The sequence below is a fragment of the Mesocricetus auratus genome, unplaced genomic scaffold (assembly GCF_017639785.1).
Source record: "Mesocricetus auratus isolate SY011 unplaced genomic scaffold, BCM_Maur_2.0 Super-Scaffold_6730, whole genome shotgun sequence".
Taxonomy (NCBI): Eukaryota; Metazoa; Chordata; class Mammalia; order Rodentia; family Cricetidae; genus Mesocricetus; species Mesocricetus auratus.
The window spans coordinates 110,514,175-110,538,381 of record NW_024429184.1 but is presented as its reverse complement, the minus strand read 5'-3'; the positions used below and the strand labels follow the sequence as shown (position 1 = coordinate 110,538,381).

At 46.3% G+C, this 24,207-nt stretch overlaps 1 protein-coding gene across 6 annotated transcripts in view; it reads right to left on the bottom strand.

The window, feature by feature from the left end:
• The window catches only part of Mcc (MCC regulator of WNT signaling pathway), a 389,841-nt gene that overhangs the window by 44,405 nt on the left and 321,229 nt on the right, over positions 1 to 24,207 (bottom strand). For 5 of the 6 annotated variants that reach the window (XM_040741851.1, XM_005069154.4, XM_040741855.1 and 2 more), the window contains 6 exons: positions 21,736 to 21,899; positions 19,489 to 19,695; positions 11,513 to 11,659; positions 10,420 to 10,509; positions 9,231 to 9,379; positions 3,775 to 3,915 (listed from right to left, as the gene is read on the bottom strand). In XM_040741851.1, the coding sequence (XP_040597785.1) occupies positions 3,775 to 3,915; positions 9,231 to 9,379; positions 10,420 to 10,509; positions 11,513 to 11,659; positions 19,489 to 19,695; positions 21,736 to 21,899 (898 nt within the window). The remainder of the gene's footprint in view (positions 1 to 3,774; positions 3,916 to 9,230; positions 9,380 to 10,419; positions 10,510 to 11,512; positions 11,660 to 19,488; positions 19,696 to 21,735; positions 21,900 to 24,207) is intronic. The other variant, XM_040741852.1, reaches the window with a different exon arrangement.

Genomic DNA, 24,207 nt, shown 5'->3' with positions numbered 1-24,207 from the left:
AAAGCATCTTCAACAAATGGTGCTGGCATAATTGGAGACTAGCATGTAGAAGAATGCGGATCGATCCATGTTTATCGCCATGCACAAAACTTAAGTCCAAATGGATCAAAGACCTCAACATAAATCCAGCCACACTGAACCTCTTAGAAGAGAAAGTGGGTGGTACCCTTGAACGAATTGGTACAGGAGACAGCTTCCTGAACATAACACCAGTAGCACAGACAGTGAGATCAACAATTAATAAATGGGACCTACTGAAACTGAGAAGCTTCTGTAAGGCAAAGGACACAGTCAGCAAGACAAAAAGGCAGCCCACAGAATGGGAAAAAATATTCACTAATCCCACATCTGACAGAGGGTTGATCTCCAAAATTTACAAAGAACTCAAGAAGCAAGTCTCCAAAACAGCAAAGGACCCAATTAAAAAGTGGGCTGCAGAACTAAATAGTTTTCAATAGAGGAGTCTAAAATGGCTGAGAGGCACTTGAGAAAGTGCTCAACATCCTTAGCCATCCGAGAAATGCAAATCAAAACAACTCTGAGATGCCATCTCACTCCTGTCAGAATGGCTAAAATCAAAAACACCAATGACAATTTATGCTGGAGAGGATGTGGTGAAAGGGGGACACTCCTCCATTGCTGGTGGGAGTGCCAACTGGTTCAGCCACTTTGGAAAGCAGTATGGAGATTCCTCAGAAAAATGGGAATAAACCTACCACAAGACCCAGCAACTCCACTCTTAGGCATATACCCAAAAGATGCCCATTCATACAACAAAGATGTCTGTTCCACTATGCTCATAGCAGCTTTATTTGTAATAGCCAGAACTTGGAAGCAACCTAGATGTCCCTCACCCGAAGAGTGGATAGAGAAAATGTGGTACATCTACACAATGGAGTACTATTCAGCAGAAAAAAATAATGGAATCATGAGATTCGCAGGCAAATGGATGACACTAGAAGAAACCATCCTGAGTGAGGTAACCCAGTCACAAAAAGAGAAACATGGCATGTACTCTCTCATATATGGATTTTAGACATAGATCTGGGGAGTGCCAGCCTACAATCCTATGGCCAGACAGCCTGGGAAACAGAAACTACATTTAGTGGCTGGTTAACTACTGAGCTGAACTCAAGAAAGCCAGTATCAGACAGAGAGGGAGGACTGATGATCAAAGGGATTAAGACTGGGCTGGTTTAACCCCCAGAAACAGCTGACCAGACAAAGGTTAACTCTTGAATCCCAGGCATCAGCCTGGGAATCCAGCATGGGACTGATCAAGACCCCCTGAATCTGGGTGTCAGTGAGGAGGCCTAGGTAATCTATTGAGCCTTGGGCAGCAGATCAGTACCCATCCCAAGTATACACACGGACTTTGGACTCCCATAGAACAATGTGAGGTGCACTCTCACCCTGAACTCTTGGGGAAGGGCCTAGGCCCTGCCCTATATGAAATGACAGACTATGGACACCCCCATGGAGGGCCTCACCCTCCCTGGGGGAACGAGGGGATAACGGGGGGGGGGATGGGGGAGGGCACGGGAGGAGGGGAGGGAAAGGGAGAGGGACCTGGAACTGACTTCTGAAGCAACCTTGTTTCTTATCTAAATTTAAAAAAATAGATAAATAAATAAATAAATAAATAAAAGAGCTAGTGGGACAAGCCTAAAAAAAAAAAAAAAAAAGAAACTGGCTTATTTTTAATGGAAACTAACTGGTGGCATGTCAGAAGAGCAAAGAGAAGACATGAGATACTCCTATCTTCTGGGACCTACAATTCCTGCTTCAGGAACTTTACCCCAAGGAAAATGTTCAAAAGACTATAGATCTTACTTGTATTGGGCTATTTACTGTTGAATTATTTTAATGCCTAATGTCTTCAAATGTCTTTTAGAAAAATGAGCAAAGTTAAAGGCATAAAATCTGCAGGTGATTCAGCTATCCACAATCAGACAATTAAGTAGTATTTAAAATTATGCCAGGCATGTGTAAGACCTGCACAGGTCAAAGCCAGACAGGCCCATGGCATTGAAAGCAGAAGAGGGCATGGGTTCCACATAACCAAGAAGCTATGGGCAACTGAGACCCAAAGGGAAAAAAATCAGTGTCCTGTAAGTGTCACTGAGATGTCAACCACACCCCAGGGCTGGCCCCATGCTCAGGAGTAACTGTGTGTTTAGGCATTGTTTTGTCTTATTTGTCTTATGATTATTTTGGTTTTCATTTTTAGGGAGTTTTGGGCTTTTTAGATTTTGGGGGGCATAAGAGAGAGAAAGAACAAAAAGTTGGGTGGTTAGAGAGATAGGGAGGATCTACGAGGAGTTGGGGAAGGAGGGAAATATGATCAAAATATATTGGATGAAAATGTTTCTAAATTAAAAAAGATAATTGAAAAATAATAGGCCAGGTATGGTGGCACACACCTTTAATCCCAGTGCTTGAGAGGCAGAGGCAAGCAGATCTCTGTTGAGTTTCCAGACAGCCCGTTCTACAAAGCAAGTTCCAGGACAGTCAAGGCTACACAGTGAAACCCTGACATGCCCTGACTTGGGGAAGGATGGATGGATGGATGGATGGATGGATGGATGGATGGATGGATGGATGGATGGATGGTTGGGTGGATGGGTGGATGGGTGGATGGGTGGATGGGTGGATGGGTGGATGGGTGGGTGGATAACTGGATAGATGGATGGACAAATTGATGGATGATGGAGATAGATAGATAGATAGTAGATAGACAGACAGACAATAGGTAGCTAGGTAGGTAATAAAAATAAGAACTATGCCTGGAGCACAGCTTGGCAAGATAGCACATGCCTAAGTTTGTGTAAATCGCTGGGTTTAGTCTCTAGGACTGGAAGCACACAAAGAAAAACTATAACAAGAAATACAAGGCACTGCCTATAACAATGCAAATATATGATTATGAAAAAAGAACAGAAGGAACAAATGAAAATATAACTCAAAAGCTGAAAGTTTTAATAAGGATTTTTTATGCTTATTTATTCTGTGTGTATGTGGTGGGGTGAACATTGCAGTGCATGAATAGATGAATAGAGGTCGTGTGTGTGTGTGTGTGTGTGTGTGTGTGTGTGTGTGTGTGTGTGTATGTGGTGAGGCGGACACTGCAGTGCATGTGTGGAGGTCAGAGGACAATTAGCAAGAGTGGGTTCTTACCTTCTACCATGTGGGTTCCATGGCCAGAACTCAGGTCATCAGGTTAGGTGGCAAGTGCCTTTACCCACTAAGCCATCTCGCTGGCCCCCAAACACTAATATTTTGAGTGGCATTAGCAAAGGAGCTCATCTTTAGTCTGAATTGGCTACTGGGAACATACCAAGCAATACCACCACATTTAGTATCCGATTCTCCTAATTGCCATGGGGCACTCTTTGGTTGTCAATATAAACCTATTATTCGCAGGTCCAAGCCTCTAGTTACAGCTTTAAAAGGCTGGCTTGTACTTTTATGTTCAGGATTGCTGCTGATGTGCATGCAACAAAGTAGCTACAAGAACACTGAGAATGGGGCCAGCGAGATGGCTCAGCAAGTGGACACGATTTTGGCCAAGTCTGACGACCTAGGTACAAAACCTGGAACCTACACAGTAGAAAAAGAAGACAGATTCTTGTGTTCTCTTTCGACTTCCACACATGCACTGTGGCAAGTATGCACTCATGCATGCACACAGTAAATGAAAATATAAATTAACAAATAGGTAAATGTTTTAAAAAAGGAATAGCAAGGATGTCCCCAGCTCTCTGGCTCTCCTACCTGTACTGCAAGGCCAGCCTCAGCGCTGTGGCGTTGGATTCGTATTTTCCCACCAGCATGCTCATCCTCTCGGCATTGCTTTTACATTCCTCCAGGGTTATGGTGAGGAGATCATTTTGGGATTTGAGGTGCTCAATCCGGCTACAAAGAAAGAGACACTGATTTCACATGCCAGAATCTGACATCCGCTTGTCTTCCTGATGCATAGGCTGGATAGTCATGTGAGGATAATACAGCAGGGGGGGAGCAGCAGATAAAATGCTTGCCATGCAAGCATGAGGACCTGTGTGTAGGTCCCTGCATAGGCACGGTGGCGAGCATCTGTAAGTCTGGGATTGTGGAAGATGGTGGGTGGGGGCCAGAGTCAAGCACCTTCCCAGTGATTGCTGGCCAGCCAGCATAGCCAGTGGGTGAGCTCAGGGTTTGATGAGAGGCCCCATCTCAAACACTAAGGTGCAGAACAGTAGACAAAGATGACTAATGTCAACTCCTGACTTCTACACACATGCACAGGTGACCACATGAGCACACACACACAACACAGACAAACACACGCACACAGATGCACACACATAGATAATGCACAAGTGATATGGGAGGCTGGAGACACAGCTCAGTAAAGTGACATTCTTGTGGCAAAAGCGTGAGGAGCCGAGTTCAATCCCCAGCACCCACTTAAAAGCCAGGCAAAGTGGTGTTGTCTGTCATCCTAGCCCTGGGGAGGTGAAGAAAGGGGGAAAACAATGGAGTTTGCTCACCAGACAGCCTAACCAAACTGGCGAGCTCCAGATTCAGGTAAGAGACTCCGCCTCATGAAAAGAAGGTGCAAGAATGATTGAGAAAGACACTTGGTGTTTACCTTTTCCTACACACACACACACACACACACACACACACACACACACACGAGATGATATGGCATTGTTGGGCATTTTAGCAAGTATTAACTGACACAAAACAATCACTAAATTCAGTGTGGATCAAAAATAAAAACTAAGGGCTGAGTGTACTGGTATATGCACATCTTTAATCCTAGGACTCAAGAGTTAAAGTGGATCTCCCCCAACTGCTCTACCCAGTGAGTTCCAGGACAGCCATGGCTATGTAGAGAGACCCCCAACTTAAAAATCAGAAGACGACAACAATAACAAATTAGACTGGTACCCGGCTATGTGTCTGTACTGTGTGAGGCCACGGCTCTAACACCAAGGACAGCAACGGCTCTAGAACCCCACAGCTCTTCAGAGTAACTCCAGAGTAACTTCAGAGCAACAAGCCACAATGCACCAGGCAGTAAACCACATGGTGGTCATAGAGGCTGCTGTTGCTGGGTCAAACTCCCAGCAGCCTGCCCAATCAGGTGTGATCACCCCTGCCACCCAGATGAGGAGACACAGGTACTGAAAGGTCATGGTCCTTGACCTGGAGCTTAACCAGGCTGGTCAACTCAGATCCCGTGCTCTTAACCACACACCACAGAGCACTGGCAAAAGGTGAATTAGTGAGCAATCGGGAAAAACACCACCAGGTTGTCCCTAAAAGTGGGAAATGGACCGGAGACCTGCTGAGGAATAATCCTTCTGTACACTGTGAAGATGTGTTGGTCTCATTGTTAATAAAAATCTGATTGGCCGATGGCTAGGCAAGATTTTCAGGGCAGAGAGGATGCTGGGGACAAGAAGGGCGAAGCCTGAGGAACCACCATGAGAGACAGAGTGAGCAGGATGGAAGGTTCATGGAGGTGACTGAGCCTGGGGCAGCACATGGATTAATAGAAATGGGCTAAGTTATGAGAGCTAGCTAAAAGAAAGCCTCAGCTATCGGCCGAGCATTTATACTTAATGTTCAGTCTCTGTGTGGTTATTTGGGGACTGGCTGGCAGGAAAGAGAAGCCCATTTACAGGGACCCGTGACCACATCCACAGGGCCTCCTAGAGTGGATGTCCAGCAATTCTAACTGTATATTCCAAGCAAAGAATTTGAGGAAAAATCAGAAAACAAATGAAAACCCATTAGCTTCTCCATTTTCTGCCCTAAGACAGCTGGGTGTGGTCATTCCTTTTCCACAGAAGCCACTCTCTAGCAGTCTTCACAGCAGCAAGTCTTCAAGACACTTGGGATATTTACCAACTGCAAGAGATTCCTGAGGGTGGTGGGGTGTGTAGGGTGTGGAAGACATAAATTTTAGAGGAGCATGGAGTTGCCTATAGGGGACATATTGTCTAGAAGAGTGATGAAGATTCCTATGGGTCATAGTGAGTAAGGTATTAGAAACACATGCTTTTCTGCTTTTGTTCATTTTTGGCTTCTTTGAATGGTCCCTATGCTCTCATTTATAATCCCAGTGTGGTGGTCCCTGCTAATTAGAAGCCATTTTCCCCCACTACTGACCTCCATGTGGCTGAGTGTAAACCATCCCTGCCTGAAACGCTGCCTGAAACGCCGTCCTCCCTCAGGTCAGCACACCCCTGCCGGTCTTCTGACTATGAAGGCTGTGAGGATTGGTATTTCCTGGGGCTCAGGCTAGGGAGCCCGTCTTCTGCCAACACTCTCCTTAGGGGTGATTCTATCCAATCTGTGACTCCCAAGAGGCATTCCCGTTTCCATGGCTTCCCATCGTTTCTAGCCCACACCTCTCTCTGAGTGTCAGTCCCACACATCAGCTGCCTCGTGGCGTTTCCATTTGGGGAGGGTCAAGCACTGCCTCCAGCTTTAACAGTGAAGGGGGAGCACACTTTTCTCCAACCTCTCCTCCACCTTCCCCTTATTAGCAGTCACCTCCGCCGTGAGCTAGCACGGGAGCAGCCTCGAGACCCGTCCTTGAAGCCAGACCTCATGTGGATGAAGCTTCTCATATTCCGAGCCTGTTGTGTTTCTGTGTCTCCTGGCCCATGACAGCCATCGCTCTGCTCCCCCTTCCGCTATCCTTTACCTCCAAGCTCCAGACGGCAGAACAGGTTTTGCTCTCCCCCGTTTAAAAATGCCTTCTAACTATATTTAGGCGAAAGAGTAAAATCTGCTGTGGGATCTGAGCCTGCATCCTTGCCAGCCCCTGTCTGGTACCCGGCCTTGCTTCCTTACATCCTCCAGGGCCTCGCTGCCCCAGTCCCACTGGTCTTCGTGTGGCCCCTCCTTCACCTCACCTTCGTCCCGCCTGGAGGTTAAGACTCTTCCAGGCCTTGCCATCATTGCTCCCTTTTCCTTAAAACCTCAACACAAACCTTCCTTCTTTAGAGACCCCTTACCAGACCCTTGTCAGAGAACAACCTCAGGCAAGGGACGTAGCTCGGTGACAGAAGGGTTGGAAAGCTTGTACAAGGTCCTGGCTCCAACCTCCGGCATCCAAAATGACAACAATAACAGATAAATAACTCTTGATCCTTACGGGGTCCTGGAGGCGTCTTTTCATCTATATTTTGTAACAGAATATAAGCAGCATGAGATCAGGGGCCTTCTCTGTTTTGATTTGCTTCTCGTACCACATACTCAGTCCACAGAAGGTGCTGAACACAGATGTGCACATGTGTAATTACAGTTTGGGGTAAGTATGCTCCCCTACCCCGAGAAGTCTGACTCAAAGGCTAGCATTTTAAAAAAGAGTATTAGGCCTTTAACAACAGTCAAATAACAGTCATTAGGACACAGTGTTTCTAAGAAGCCCCCAGTTCTAGCTATGAGCACAGGACAGCAGGGTAAGGGCAACAGGCCTTGGTTAAATAGCTGCTCTGGACTTGACTGCTTAACTTTCAACTTCAAAGCCTTTGGTTTTTTTTTTCTTTTTCATTTGCAAGAGACTAGCCTTATCCTCATGCTGGACATGAAGAGGTTTTCTGTGAGCATCCATTGTGAGCTGCTCATCATATAACCTGAGCTTCAAGCACTAAATAGCACCCTTCTTTGTTCTCTCCTGGGTGCTCACTACTGAGAAGAAAGGTGCCTCCCCCAAGTTCCGCAACAAAGCAGACCTTTGAAATCCCAGCGTAGAGATCTTCAGCTAAAGGCCGAAGACATAGGGCACAGGGCCCCCGAAGGCACATGGTTTCATTCTGTCGCAAAGGGCATATCTGATTCAGGTCTGTGCATTTCGAGGCCAGTGCAGAAAAGTGATTCTGCCTTGCTTCTAGGTCATCATCGGGACTGGTGCTGTAAAGCACTTGGGATTTTATAAGGGAACCTTTTAAGTGCAAGATTTAAAATGGATGAGATGGTTCAGCAGTTAAAAGCACATACTGTTCTTACAGAGGATCCAAGTACGATTCCCAGCACCTATGCTGGGCAGCTTACAAGCTCCTACAACTCTGGCTGCTCCAGGGAGATCTGATGCCTGCCTCTGGCCTCCCCAGGTACCTGGTACTCATGTGCTCATATGCACACAGACATAGACACGCACGTGCTAATGTAAGAAAATAATCTTTAAAATGACCTGGGTCACCACATTTCCTTTGTTCTCCAGAACTGAAACAGCTTCCCATCAGGGAGGAGTCCATCTTGCCAAGCACAAGAGGAATGGAATTTAGCAACAGTAGATGGGAGTTAGTGCTCACATTCCTTCTCGATTAGCTTATGAGCCCTCCAAGCTCTTCCTGTGCTCTCACTACAGACTGCTCAGTCAAGGCAGCCACATCATTCTTGGAGACTGTTGAACGGGCCGTTCTGCTGTCACGGAACAACTCTGAGTCAGTGTGGGTAGCAGGTTTGGCAATGGTACTACTACTTAGCTTTTGAGGCAGCTCCCTCATCACTGAGATTACTCTCAAGCTTGTCTTTGCCAAGAGGCAAGAATCATACTACAAGTTGTCTACAGCAAGAAAATCAGGAAGAATCGATAAAGCTGTTATGTGGTAAACATAACCAGTTAGGACAGGATGTAGGGACATCCTATTTTTGTTTGAGCATAAAGAAAATCAGTTAACCCTCAGAAAAAGCAGAGAATTAGAGCAATATGTGGGGCCAGTGCCAAGAATGGTTCCAGCACATTTTCTTTGCTCCTCCTGGCAAACACAAGCAGCCCCAGACACTGACTCAACATTCCAGGGCGCCCCACTGTGACTCTCTGCGGCACAGGCCTGTACGCACGCTTGGCAGCCATCTATGACCTACTTGACATTCTCTGTGGATGGCTCCCAAGACTCGATACACACTTCACAAGGTCCAGAGTGAAATGAGAAGGCGGGGCCCCTTGTTCATACATTATTAAGGATTTGGAGTAGTAACAGCAGAGTCATACAATGCATCTGTGCTACCTTCCTAAGCACAAAGCCCCATGTGGACGTGTGTCCCAGTCCTGTGCCGTTGACCCTGACTGCCATAAGCTCCCCTCGCCTCAGCCCCACCAGCCTGGCCATCTCACTGCAGGTCACAGAGCACAAGCCAGTTTGGACGAACCTTTAGAGAGAGGCGGGGAGTGGCTCCCACCCGCAGCCCACTCCCAGTGAAAGACATCAGACCGCTCTCACCTATTCAGCCGTTCCGTTTCCACCTCGAACTCTCTAATCTTGCTTTCGGAGATGGCAGATCCATGGGAGTAGAGTGTTTGGAAAATTTCCTGGATATTGGAACAGTCCTGAAGTGAGTGGGCCAGGTGCTCTGCCACGCTGCTGGAAACCTGTACAAACGGACACAGTTCCCTCCAGAGACACTGGTCCCCAGGCAGTTTACACATGCAACAACTTAAAGGCAAGACTCTCTAGGAATTGGGCACCAGGTGACGGTTACCCCTCTGAGTCTCACGGGTCTCAGCTGGCATAATTGAAGCATTAAAAGACAGCTGGGAAAGCATGCTATGAGACACAATCAGCTCACAGCTGCACCTCCTGAGTGATGCTGGGAATCAACATGCAGGGGAGATCCGTTCTCTTAGAATCCTGGGAATTGTGGAAGTTAAATATAGTCTGGGCTGCCTTCTCTTACCCTAGACTCCTGACACTCTATAGTCACATTCTTTGGTGACTGTGCCCCCCCCGAAAAGAGGCTGTTCCCTCTACCCTTACACTTTGGTTTGGACACAGAATCTGAATGTGTGTGATTTTTTTGCTCAGTGTAAAACTTCAAATTAGGAAACGGAAGTGAGTCCAACTTCATGTCTACACCTAAAACACACTCCTTAAAGAGCTGGACCTCTTCCCTTGTCACCTGGAGGTTACAGGCTCCAGGCTACGATGCCTCTCATACCGATCAGGCAGCTCCTGTCCATTCTCTACTAGTTTTGGGCCACACTTCAAAGACAGCATTCTCCATCCCTGGACAGTTGCCTCCCTTCAAGATGTATGCGCAAGCACACAGTTCCCTTTGGTGTTTTGCAACTCCCTGGGTCTCTGTCAGGCAAGGTGACATAAAGCAGATACTCCAAGACACTCAATGGCACCACAACTAAGGACATGATATTTCCTCTTCGGAAGATTTCAAGTGTGTCAGGGATAGGGTGGGGTGGGGTGGGCGGGGTGTCGCCCTGAAAGCTGAAATAGCAGTTCACCATTTAGAAAGTTTACAACCTTTTACTTTGCCTTTGTGGAACGAGACCATTATGATTTATTATATAATTAACTGACAAACGGGGAGTGAACAATGGCATTTCCATCCCATAGGCGCCACGGTCTGTGTGGCTGTTTTGGGTTCTTTCTTTCCTTACCCCTTGCCGACACTCACCCCAATGCTACTGATTTCTGATCCCAGGACTGGCCGGTCAGACGATGATGATTCCGATCTGGTCTTTGATAGCTTCACTCTCTCAGCAATCTTAAAAAAAAAAAAAGGAAAGTCCACACCACTCCCCCACACAAGTTGAGTCCATGCTTACACAATTTTTAGCAATGTCAAGGAAAATGATTCATTAAAACAATTCATTGGTTCAGCCCTGCTGCCATAAACTTGAACCCGGCTTCTCAGCCTCAGCACCTCTGGGTCTGGACAACTTGGGGATGGGAGAGCTGCTCTGCCCACGACAGCATCCCTGGACTCTAGCCACAAGATGCCAGTAGCACTCCAGTTGTGACCATTCAAAATGTTCCCCAGGAGACAAAAGTCACGTGTGGCTGAGAAGCATGGTTTCACCTAACTTAATAAACGTAAAGGCTCAGAAACAGCTTCATTGTGGAGACTATCAGGGCTGCCAGGCAGGAATACACCTGCCATTTGTACCCTGTGACAGGTTCTTTTTAGAAGCTTATACAAAGGCATTGTGTGCTGTGTGGCAGGAACAAATGGTAACAATGTATTTCTTTTCTTTTTTGTGACAGTGTCTCACTATGGACCCCTGGATGGCCTGGGACTCACAGTGATCCTCCTGCCTCTGCCTCCTGGCTTGAATTGCAGGCTTGCAATGCCACACTTAGCTCTGTGATGTTTTCGTTTGCTGGCATAGCTGTCAGTCTTCTGAGGGGGAAAATCATTGCTTCATCACTTAGGGTCCCCTAGGGGCTGAACCTTAGTTCCTTGAAAGAAAGTATCCATCCACCTCTAGGTTGCACTGGACAAAACTCTCCACAATGGCTTGTCAGCTGTGACATTTTCCAGCAGGCTGATTAATGAGAGCTGCCATACAGGTTGCAACTGAGAGAGACTTAAACCTATTAGTGGGTTATCTCTCCCTGCAGCCTGGCTTGGGAGAGTTGACACTCAGTCCCATGGGAAGCCCCTAGGGTATGCACACTGGTATGCCTACACAATGGTGGGCTCAGCCACAGCTGGGGTTTTCAGATAAGAAGATTTCCAATCCCCAGACTCATCCCTGGGAGCTCACCTTGGCGATGGGGATGTCATTGCTGCTACTGCTGGTGCTTAGCTCTCCAGTGCTGGGGTTAATCGGGCGATTGGCAGAAGTGAGGCGACCAGGGCTAGAAGGTCCAGTGGCCTGGACACTCTGCAGTCGAGTTTGGAGCTCTCGGACCTGAAACCATAATCCCTTTAGACAGAGTTGGTCGTTTCTCAGGATAAAGGGCAAAGGAGCCAGACAGTCAATGGCACGGTTCCCAACTGTAATGCTTAGCTGGTCAAGCTCACTGAAGTCACTGTATCCTTAAGTGGAGTCACTGCTAACTAATCATCTGTTATTTACCAGCAGGAAGGAGAGTATGCAAACTAAGCAATGGATGCTCCCAACCCAGGAGGAGATTTGTTCATATAGCAGAGAAGCAGCTGATGCTGCGGTTGTCAGTGCAGATAAGGATGTGATCTCTAGTCTTAGGGAAACTCAGAGCCCACACAAGCATAGCAAACAGGTCTTAACATGCATGCACAAACGCTAGAAACATCATTCCTAAGTGCTCCAAGACAGCAGAACTTGGGAAGACTGTGCCTCCACCTGAAGTGACTCCAGAGCGTGTAAGGAGGTATGCATGTGATAGGAGTTCCACAGGAGGATGTCAGGGGTGGGCTTAGCAGAGACACCGCTGGGGTAGTGTGGAGTCAGGGAATACAATTATATGCACAGTGTCTGGGAGATATGTTATAGGAGACAGGGGTTTGGGAGAGAGGCGAGGGCAGGATGGAGTGACGGTGCAGATACCAACAACTTTCCTCCAGATAGCCAAGGCTAGGAGTGTCCCTGCTCCAGTGGGAAGGAGCATCTACATAGCCAAGGCATAAAAACTCAGTGATTAAGGAAGGACACTGGCTGCTCTTCCGGAAGACCAGGATCAGTTTGAAGCACCCCCATGGAAGCTCATGGCTATCTGTAACTACAGTCCCAGGGGACCAGATGCCCTCTTCTAGCCTGCACAGGCACCAGCTACAGGTGTGATGCCCAACCATACCTGCAGGCAAAACACCCAAACATATGAAATTTTTAAAATGAATATTTAAATCTCATTTATCTGTGGTCACTACTCTGTGACCTCCAAGGGGAGAAAGATCTCAGTAAATGGGGACAGTTGCTACCTTTCTGATAGCCATGGGCACACTTTAATCAGTAGGGTACAAGGGCTGTTATTATACTCACTATGCAGCCAAGGAGACCCTGAACTTCTGATCCTCCTGTGTTTAGAGTACTGGGATTACTGGGCAGTGCCATCTGGTTTATTATACTTCAGGTTGACTACAGCTCCCACAAGTTCTTATGATAGAACTGTCAGATTCGATCAAAAAGAAGACACACTTGACATTTAGAGTAGGGTTTTCCAAATTTTGTGGTTTACCAGATCTCCCTTATAGTGCTAGTCAAAAACCTAGATGGCGGGCCAGGCGTTGGTGGCACACACCTTTAATCCCAGCACTCGGGAGGCAGAGGCAGGCGGATCTCTGTGACCAGCCTGGTCTACAAGAGCTAGTTCCAGGACAGCCTCCAAAGCCACAGAGAAACCTTGTCTCAAAAAAACAACAAACAAACCTAGATGGCAGAGCCCCACCCCAGTGGTTTAGATTTTTACCAGTGCTACAAGAAGCCAAGAATCTGTGTATCTAATGAGCCCCCCAAAGATGTGAATGCTGGATGTCAGAGAAACACACCCTGAGTGGCTAACCCAAGACTGCAAAGCATTATTGCCTCACAGATAGGCAGAGCAGAGCTAAAGCCCTGTGTCAGCCCCTTCCAGGCAAAAGCAGAGACCAGATTACCTGCCCCTCCCCCCAAGAGCATCTCATAGAGAGCTTTCATATTGAATGTCTGGGCTATCTTGGGAACCAAAAGTAATTGAAATTTCAATAATTCATCAACATATTATAAGCCAAAATAGGGAAGTTCCCTTGGAGCAAATTGCATTCAATAGTGAAGCTGATCAAAAGAGCCTAATGCTTTTCTGTGGCTTTCAGGAGGTGGGACTTGCTGGAAATGTGCAGTGTCCTCACAATACAACAGACACAGGGGCCAAAACAGCGGACAGACTGGGCCACCCCAACACAGACAGGGTACAGACCATAAAGACACATGTCTGCCAGAGTCAAACAGAATTCCTGATGGGAGATTTTTCTAGAATAGTTCCTAACAAACCAAAGGCAGTGTCGGTGTGGAGGTGTTTATCAGACCACTCTGCAGAGGGCAAGGCCCAATCTCTCAGTATGTTCCCAGGCAGCTGCCCTGTTGGAGTCTGTGAGGTCCTGAATAATTAACAAAGTTAACATCACTCTAAAACTTACATTCCGTCTACATGGAACAGGAAACAATCAATGGCCCACACCTAAAGCACCAATCAGCCCACTCATCCTGGTTGGTTGGTTTGGTTGGTTCGGTTTTTTGAGTCAGGATCTTATTCTTTAGCCTAGGCTGGCCTTGGATCTTATGGCAATTGGCCTGCATCAGTTTCTCCAGTGCAAGGATTCATACATGAGCCACCATGTTTGCTTTTAAAAATACAAATAGTCCTAGCAAATATATTACAACACCATTAAAAATGACCTATGTTTCAGAAATGTTTGCCTTCCTAACCACAAAGGTACTGAATATTGACTATGGAAAAAGCTAAGTAGCACTGCAAGTTAAAACAGAAAAGGTTTATGTGTCCCTTCCATCTGCTCTCAGACAATTGCTTCTAGTCATTTCCTATATGCACTCATGTGCTTAAGTAACTTCTAAATCTAAACATTTTCATTTTAAAAGCTGAGGACCCTGTGAAAATTAAAGGATGATAAGCGCCTTCCTTTTGGACTATGCCTTATTTCTTAATGACAGTGTTCATCAGTTGGCAAAAACCCAGCTTAAGAGTGTGTAGTTAGTTATACAGAAAGAAGGGCAATTGGAGGGAATACAAGATCATCTCCTATAAATTTGGGGTGAAATTAAATGACCCAAACCCAGAACTAAAAACTACCCAATAAACCAAGTTAGCCCACATTCATGGGGAGGAGCCCCTTGACACATGGATACCTTGGTGGAGTGTGAAGGTAAAACTGTCTGCAGCAGACTCTCCTGCAGTAACAGTGTTCTGCAGTGGAGTATGAAGGTAAAACTCTCTGCAGCAGACTCTCCTCCAGTAACAACAGTGTTCTACAGTGGACTATGAAGGTAAAACTGTCTGCAGCAGAGTCTCCTGCAGTAACAGTGTTCTGCAGTGGAGTATATAGGTAAAACTGTCTGCAGCAGACTCTCCTGCAGTAACTACAGTGCTCTACAGCAGGCATGTCTGCAGGGGTAGCACCAGATGTGTGAGGTTATACTGCAAACTCTTGCAGTGTGGCTAGTTTACTCATGGAGATGAATTTTAAATTGTGTTTGATTGGAATTTATTTAAATTCAAACTTGAATAGTTGTACGTGGCTAGTTAAAACGAAATAGCTGTCCATTCTTGAAGATGGGTGACATCATAGATCATGGTATTTTTCAGTGCAGTGGACACACACACACACACACACACACACAGAGACAGACAGACAGACAGACAGACAGAGACAGAGAGAGAGAGACTGGGAATGGCGAGTTACTTCACAACCTCAAAGCCCAGCCATAGTGAAATGCCTCTTTCAGCAAGGTCACACTTCCTAATTCCTCCCAAACAGTTCCACAAACTGGAGTGAGTCTGTGACGGTCTTTCTCATTCAAACCACCACACAGGTCATGACTGTAACCCTACATTTCAGAGAGCTTGAGGAAGGATTTTTAATTTTTCACTATAAAATTAAAAAGAAATCCCTGAGCAGACATCTCTAACCTGACTTCACATTACTCAATGTAAATGCATTCAAATACCACACTACCATAAATGCATATTTTAATACATCAAAAATTTAATAATAAAAGATATTTTTACAAGTTGGGCTGGAGATGGTTAAGTAGTTAAGTAGTTATCACACAAGCAAGCAGAACAGGTTTTAGATACCTATAACTCACTAGATTCAGGGTGGGGACAGTGGCCTGCCTGTCAGTTCAGCTCTGCAAGGTTCAGAAAGAGGATCCCAGAGCAAGCTATATAGGCAAGCTATATGGGTTTGATTGAGTGAGGGTGATCACAGACGATTCATGTTGTCTACCTTGGGCTTCCACAGAATATACACACACAAGCTCTCTCTCTCTCTCTCTCTCTCTCTCTCTCTCTCTCTCTCTCTCTCTCTCTCTCTCTCACTCACACATACATATGCACACGCACGCATGAGTGCAAAAAATAAGAGAAAAAAGCTGAGAGTATACCCAGTAGATCAGAAGAGTTCAATATAATGTTTGGGGCCATCTATGCCCACGTGGAAAGCTGCCTAATTTGAGCCCAGGAGGTTCAATCCTCTTAGTGGAGATTTTAGAAGACTCTTCATGGAGCCTTGGAAAGAGAAAAGAGAATCCAAGTGTAGAAAACACAGGTTTATTCTTAGGATGCTAACTTAAACAGTACTTTAGGCAAGTGTTATGCTATCACCAATAGCAATCTGAGGTGGCTGAAGCAGACCACAAAATAGGAAGGAAGAACATAAGCTGTTTCCATAGCTCTAGGATTTGGCAGGTGTATTCTCCTTTGTTCTTCAGTCCAGGAAAGCACCGAGATCTGGTTGTCGAATGGCTTTGGCTACACGGCGAGTGCTCTGTCTGCCCTCCCAATTTCTTCCCAGATTTCTGATTTTGGACGGCTAATTAGTTCCTTTATAGTCAAGAGTTAGCCCTGAGCAACTTCAAAGGTACAGTGAGGGCAGGGATGGAGGGTCAAAAGTAAGTGTGACAACCAGAGGCATTATCTTAGTGCTCATCAGCACAAAGTGTGAGCTCATTCTTCCTAGGGGACCTTGGAGCCACTCCCAGAGAGGTGGCAGCACCAGAGCTCCGACCAGTCCTACGCCTGAGGTCCCAGTAAGCTCCCCCCATCATACGGCAGGAAGAGAGTGTACTTCATCAGCAATGCTCCGCTGGGCTCACAGCACCTAGAGTAACACCCACACAGAGCTCTCTCCTAAGATCATTTTGTTTTCACGTAAGATGCCAGAAGAGATTTGTTGAGACCTATGGAACCTGACCTCTACGTCACTATTAATAGAATACTTGCTAACTGCCAGTCTGTGTGGGAGGAAGAACAGAGTGAAGAAGAGGGCGGGGAAGAGTACACAAGAAAGCAGTTTGAGGAAGACACCAGTAAAAAGTGCATCCTGAAACGAGGCTGCCAGAGCCTAAATTGTGGAGGTTAACATCAACTATGGTGTTGACAGCGAGTTCAAGCATAAGGGGACCCCTGGAGAGGGAGGTGGAACTCACTTCAAGACACACAGAGAAGACTCAGGTAGAGTGTAGGATGTACGAAAGAAATTATTACCACCACCTTGTGCCATGGGTATGCACAACTTTCTAAAGAATGTAAGGCTTCCAAAGGGACTGCTGTGGTCTATTTGTTTCAAGTCTATTTGATTCAATGGCACATGGATTTGCTGACTTTGTGATACCAGAATTCTATATTCTATTTATTTATTTATCTATTTATTTAAATTTCATCTTACTTTCAAATCACAGTTCTCCTTCCTACTCCTCCTTTTGCCCCTCTCGCTCCCCCAGCCCACCCCCCATCCATTCCTCCCGAAGAGTAAGGGCTCTCATGGGGAATCAACAAAGCCTGGCACATTCAGTTGAGGCAGGAGCAGGCCCTTCCCCCTGCATTAAGGCTGAGCATGGCCTCCCACCATAGGAAATGGGCTCCCAGAAGCTGAATCTATCCCTGGTGCATGAGCTAAACAGACTGGGCAAAGAGTTGAACATTGTGGCTTCATAGCAGCTGACCTAAGCAGTTTAGGTCAAAAGCGCAAACAGTATGGAGAAACCAAACTGGTCATCACAAGTCCTTACCCACCAACCTATAACACTGCAACGGCTCTCCAACATCCCTGAAGCCAAGGGTCATATTCCAGTTTATCACTGTGACCCCTTACCTGGCCAGAGAAGGCTAATCATTTGTGAAGAGCACAAATTAATGAAAGAACAAAATGTTTTTCTTGAGACACTAATCCTACTTTGGTGAGTTTGAATCTGCTTTTGTAAGCATGAGGAAATAAGTGGTGACATTACAGGACACTCAGAAACAAATGATTACTTCATTTGATAATGAACAGAGACCAATAATAATATTTGCCTGCTGTCCCTTAGTTACTGCTCTGCCAAGTAGCCCAATTTGTTAACTGCCTGCATCAAAGACCTAATTTAATTAAATCTTGAACAAGGCTCAGAAGACCTACAGAGAGCACTTGGTTTAATTGCAGGCAGGGGACAAGCACCAATTTTATTGATCTAGTCAAATCTAAGCGATGAAGATGGGCAAAGGGAAAACATGTGGCCCCATTGCTCTCCAGGAAACATTGATGAATTGTGAGCATGGAGCTGCCACAGAGACAAGCAAAACAGACGTACGTTATGCAGACTCAGAGAGACCAAAATGAAACTGAACCTCACTCACTCTCAAGGCTGCAGGTCAGGCAAACATTAGACCACAAGAGACAGATCCCTCTTCGGGGAAATGACATGTGTTGGGTAATGTGCGGTGGAAGTCCTCCAGTATTTAAAGTCTAAAAAAACTGGCATTCAAAAGGAAATTCTTTAAGGTTCACAATTGTCTAGAAGTGAAAAGAAGTCAATCCAGATCTGGGGTAAATACACAAGTTCTGGAGGACATAATGCACATTCCTTCAAAATTTGTTATTTGGAGATAAATGAGGTGCACATTATGTACATTTATATAAAGTATAATGACAGCACAAACAGATGGGTAAAAAAGATACATATTTTGCATATGTTTATATTTAATTGTTCATTGTCCAGGTTAGAGATGTGCAAACGCCTAAGGATTCTTATGAATAAAAAGAATATATAAAGGCAAATCTTCCATATTACTCAAATCTTGATTTTACCCATAGCAACTACCGCTCCTTTTCTAGCATTTACTGCATGCTGGGCACAATGTAACCATTTTGTGAGTATTATTTAATCATCCTACACCAAGTATTACCGCCATCATCTTCATGATGAAGCAAACAGGCCCAAAGAGGTCAGGTATCTGGCCAAAGACTCACAGTGCCTTTGCAGGACAGGCTTTGAGTCTAGGCTGTCTGGTTCTGGGGCTCTGGTATAAGATATCCCTCCAGAGTACGCTCTTAGTGCTGGCCTCTAGAGCTGAAACAAAAACTCTGAATGGCAGGACGACTGGCTTTTTTTTCTTGTGAGTTACAAGCAAGGGCTCTCTGTGCTTTACAAGCCCATGTTAGAGAAAAAGATTTATTTTAAACCAGTGACTACATTGAAGGCCAATATTTCCCTTGCAAAACATGAGCCAGCACACGCAAGCTCACACCTAATTAGACTATCAGTTATAGAGATGGGAAGTGTGACCCAGGTAATTACAGGTGGTATAGGCCTCCATGCTAAGTCAACTCCATCAGGATCACCAGACCCACCTTTGCTGACTTGAAGGTTTACAACTCCACATGCATGAAGGGAATATCAGATTATAGCTGGGTTCTAGAAATACACTTATGTGAGTTCAGAAAGATGCTGTCCTTAATTATAACATCACCTACAACGAGGGACACCTTCAAAACTAGTAATTTGCTCATATCTATACCCAATGAGTAGATTGAGACTTGCTGACCTGACATAATTGTAGCATCTATGCAGATTTAGGAATTCCTGGGAAGGCTGCTTTTTTAATCTTACCTCTACCCTAAGGATCTCTGAACTACTTTCATGAATGACTTCAGAACTGGAAGAACCTGGCGATTCCTAAGAGTGAGAATCCTTAAGATGAAGGCTCTGGAATCTCTCCCTCAGATGCCTTGGCTCTGCATGCCCACCCCTCCCATCCCTACCTAAGCCAGGCCTGGCTGCATGCTCACCCGTCTCCGGAGCCTGTCGCGCTCCTCGCGGATGGCATTCATAGTGGCCTTGGTCCGGTTCAGCTCCTCTTCTTTGCTACACAGCATGGCCGTCAGGCTTTCATTCTCTTCCCGCAGTCCAGCCAGCTCTTTCTCCCACCGGGAACGCTCCTCAGCCAGGTTGGGATAAAGGTCCCGACCAAGAACTCCCTCAATCTCCTCAACTGTCTGAAAAACACAGTCACACATCAAAGCCGTGCTAGGTCCCTTGGAGTAAGGGGACAGGAAGGATGAGCCTGTGAGCCCAGGAGTGGGGTGAAGAGCCCCACATAGTGACATCTCTGGGTCATTCTCTCCTCAGATTCAGATGAGGCTGCCACTTGCCTGCATCACAGTCTGTGCTACTCAGTAGTCCCCAGAGTTAAGTACAACAGGGACCCTTCTTGGTGCTGAGGCTGTGCGTGGTACCCACACAATGTTTATTTCCTTTAGGAGCTCCAGAGCTGGTCAAAATTTGCATCGAGGCAGCAGGCCGGTGAGTGATCCTGATAACACTGTGACTAACACGAGGTTGCAGGATGCACACAAAGTCTAATTGTAAGTTTCCTAAATTACAGGCCTTCCGTGAGCCAGCTCAGCAATAAGGAAGGTCACATCACAATTTCCCACTCTTGGTGTCTCATGAGAATTCAGATGGTGTGAATGAGCTTCAGTCCCAAGATGGCAAAGACAAAAATACAGCTTTGGTGACACAGAAAAGAGTGGGCCCTTAGTGGAGGCTCCTCAGACAGCAGGGAGTCATTTGGCTAATGAGATGGATTTGAACCAAGTAGAAGAAAATCTTAATAGTATTTGGAAAGTTCTTTTAAAATTTTCATTTTAAACACACAGTTAAAGGATCAGGAAGACATGTAAAATTAGGAAGACCGTTCTCTGCTTGTTCTGAGAACGATTCATCCATATTGTCCTTTAGAAGGAGCATGGCCCAGCTGGCTCTTAAACGGAAGGGGAATTGCTGAGCAGAGAGATCACACAGCGATGAGAAACAGAAGGCTCCCAACACTAAAGACATAGCAGCGGGTCACTCGCACCAGTTTCTCCGGGGAAGACAGGCACCCAAATCTTGTCACCTCTATCCACATGTGGTGCTTTGTCCTTCCTTTCAAATCCAAGATGGTCTATCTGGCTCTGCTTTCTCCACAGCTAGTTGCCAGAAACCCTTGCCCACCCCCAATGCTGAGACCAGAGCTAGCCCCCAAGTCAGCAATGCAATCAAACCCGGGACTTGGGAGAGACCAGAGAAAACACACACCAGGGAGTGACTGCTTCTCCACGTGCTGAATCCTACCACCTATCCATCTGCGACCCAGATGAAGAAAAATGCAAAGAGCAGCAGATGTACTGGAAATGCTCTTCATAATTCATCTGAGGGCACTGCCACCCTCTTGGGAAATCCAGAATTCTTCCTGACAGAAACTTGGGGCTGGACTGTCCCTTCATATCAGTTCCTGCAAGACTTGAAAGTCTGGGTTGCAAGGCCTTAGTCGTTAAGCCATAAAGAAGTAATATAAAGACACCCGAGGCCTGGGATCAGGCAGAACTTGACATTCCCATTATCTGGAAAGAGGTGAGGCTGTGCACATGCTATGAATTCCTCTCATTCAGTCTTTTCTCAGAAGTAAGAGGAAAACGTAGGAAAGGTGTGGTCAAGACCCAGATACACGGGCTGGGCACCAGGTGACTCAGCCAGATCCCTTTCGGACAGCACAGACTGTGATCTTACAAAGTTGGGTTCTGGAAACCTTAAATCTGTAAGAAAGCCTCTGAGGTCGACTTGCAACATAAGGATATTATAGTGGCTAGGCGTAGTGGTGCATACCTCTAATCCAGCACTTGAGAGGTAGAGGCAGGTAGATTTCTATGAATTTAAGTCACCTTGGTCTGCAGTCCCAGGCCACCTAGGGCTGCATAATGAGACCCTGCCTCAAAAAGAAAAAAAAAACTGTGGTGGACTACACCAAAATGATGTAGGTTGGTGCTACTCGTGCAATGGTTTCCAAGTAAACCATCACTGTTGATATGCCAACCCTCCCAGGGTAATTTAGCCCAACAAATATTTATAGAACCCCTGCTTTAGTGGATGGCTCAATATGGTTTGTATGGCTGTCAACAGCCAATAGGTATTCAAGAAATCTAATGTCGAGAAAGGAGTCTGCCCCTCCCCTCCTCTGACCTCAGAAAGCCAAGAAGACGGGGAGCGAGGCCCACCTTGATGGCCAAGTCACAGTGTTCGCTGGCCGTGGTGAGCTGCTCGATGTGCCTGTCCACCTCGGCTACAGAGAGGTTACAGCTGCTCTTCTTCCTGCCGCAGACGACACTCTCCAGCCCCGTCAGGACCCTCTGCAGTTCCGAGTTCAGGTCACTGCAGTTATCTGAGAGAGGAGGAGGACAAAATCCATTAACAAGCAAATGGGCAATGCATGCTTTTGGTTTCTTTTACCTTAAGAGGCTCATTTGGGAGCAATGGGAGAACAACGGCACTCCCAAAGTCAGCATCACCCAGCCCCATCCCACTGGCTGCTACCCGAGGCTCGCAGCCAATACAAATCCTTTATTAAAGAGTTTTAGACTTTGGCCACTTTCTAAATACCTGAACCACCCCGAGTTCTCTTGCCTTTTAATCAAGGCAACAACATGGAGCTTTGCTAGTAAGAGCATAGTGCCCCACAAGAGACTTTAAACTCCAGTCAAATCCTCTTGCTCAGCCATTCAGGACCAACACTGATTCTAGAAGTACAATAAAGATCTCTCAATCTCATTGAACAACAACAACAACAAAAAACCTCATAATGAGCATCACTGATAGATATTAAGACACAGAAACTGTAAGAAACTATTCCTGCCTTCAGTAAGCTTCAAGTCTGCCTCAGATCCTGCCCCCCATACAACAGCTGGTAATGTTCCACCTGTACAATTTAATCCATGTCCTCCTGTGGGGTGATAACCAACTTCTAACAAACTCCATAGTTCTCTATATAAATGTAAACAATTCTAATAAGTTTATGTTAACCATCTGGGTTACCATTAAACTCCTGGATTCCAGAGTCTGGTCAGGGAAAGAAAGTTAATTATAATGAGTTAGATACATGTTATAAAATAGTTCTTTTGTGAACAAAAATCCCTTCAAAAATCAACCACCATTCTTCTCCCTATTGTTCTGGATCCTGTATATTGCCATAGCTTTCAATTATTGTAGCAAGTTCTGTGTGGAGGATGCTATAGTCTCCCCAAGCAAGCCTGGGTAGCCTGTGTCCTGCATGCAAGGAGCTGGTATCTTCCCAGTTCCCCCTCTGGTCACATGTCTGTGTTGGTCAGTGCACCTACAAGACAACTGCTTTTGGTGCTAAGCTTCGGAGCACTTCATGAAACTGCATGAAACTGCTCAGCATTATGGGAAGTAGATTTCTCAGGACCATTTAACCAACTTCATTTGGCTGTCCACGTCTATTAGTTTCCCAAACCTAGAGAGCCACACAGCAGGAATCTTTTACTCTAACCCACGCATACAACGATTCCATCTTCTCAAAACTGCTTCTTTCCGTCTCTCCCACCTCCGTGAATGGAACCCACCACCTAGCCAGTTACTCAGGTCAACTCTGAGGCAACCTTCATGTCCTTTGGTCTCACATCCTAAATCCAATCCGTCTTGTAACTGCAACCTCCACCTATCCTCCAAGCCAGCAACTCCACTCCCCACACTGTAGCTAGACTGAGACCAAACTGTCCAATGACTTGCCCTGCCCCTTACCACTAAACTAAGATCACACTCCTTACCACAATCGTCAACAACTCTACATATATCAGCGACTCATGTCCTCAGCCCAGGTTGCACCATGCAATCCCTGGGGGAGTATTTATAAAATGCCAATGCCAGGGCCCCACCCAGGACCAATTAAATCACAATCTCTGGGGGTGGGGCCTAGATACTGGAAACGTTTTCAGTTCCTCAGATGGCAGAATCACTAGCCTGACCCTCTGCTCCTCTGTCACTGCCCCCCAGGTTCCCTTTGCTCTTTCCTACTATAGGGCTTCTCTCTATCACCAGAAGATGTCAAATTCTGATCTCTCCCAGGCGCTCTTCTGCTTCGCTCCCTCCCACTTACCACACAGCTTCCCCACCGAGACACTGCTCTCTAGAGCACAGGGATCCCATCTCTGGTCTCTTTCCAGTCCCCACGCCTGCGCCCTATCTGATCTGACATGTATGTTCCTTATCTTCCCCTTCTATGAAGAAAAGGACTTTGATCTTCCTCATCACTGCATCTCAAAGTAGAACAGGCTAGGCAATCAAAAACAATTGCAAAAGAGTAAAAGTCAGCGCTACACAGTGGAGTCAGCAACACAGAGAAACGAGACTGTCAGCACCGGGACACTTGGCGCAGGCCGTAGGCTTTTCTTCATCATGCACAGGGGATGCTGACAGTGGGGAGGGGAAGGGAGACGCACATCAGGGCGGTTTGCCTGGATAGGAAGGACAGGACCTTAGCACCCAGGTGAGGCAAAGGGGTCCAAGTGTGGAGCAGCTGACTCTGTCACCACACAGTCCCGTCTCTGAGTGACCATTGACACTAGGTGCAGGTTCCCGGGGAACCAGAACTGGGTGAGCACACATTCCCAGATCTGAACGTGCTTCTCAGCAGGACTGAGAAAAGTAGGGTTTATCTTCAGTCACTCCACCCC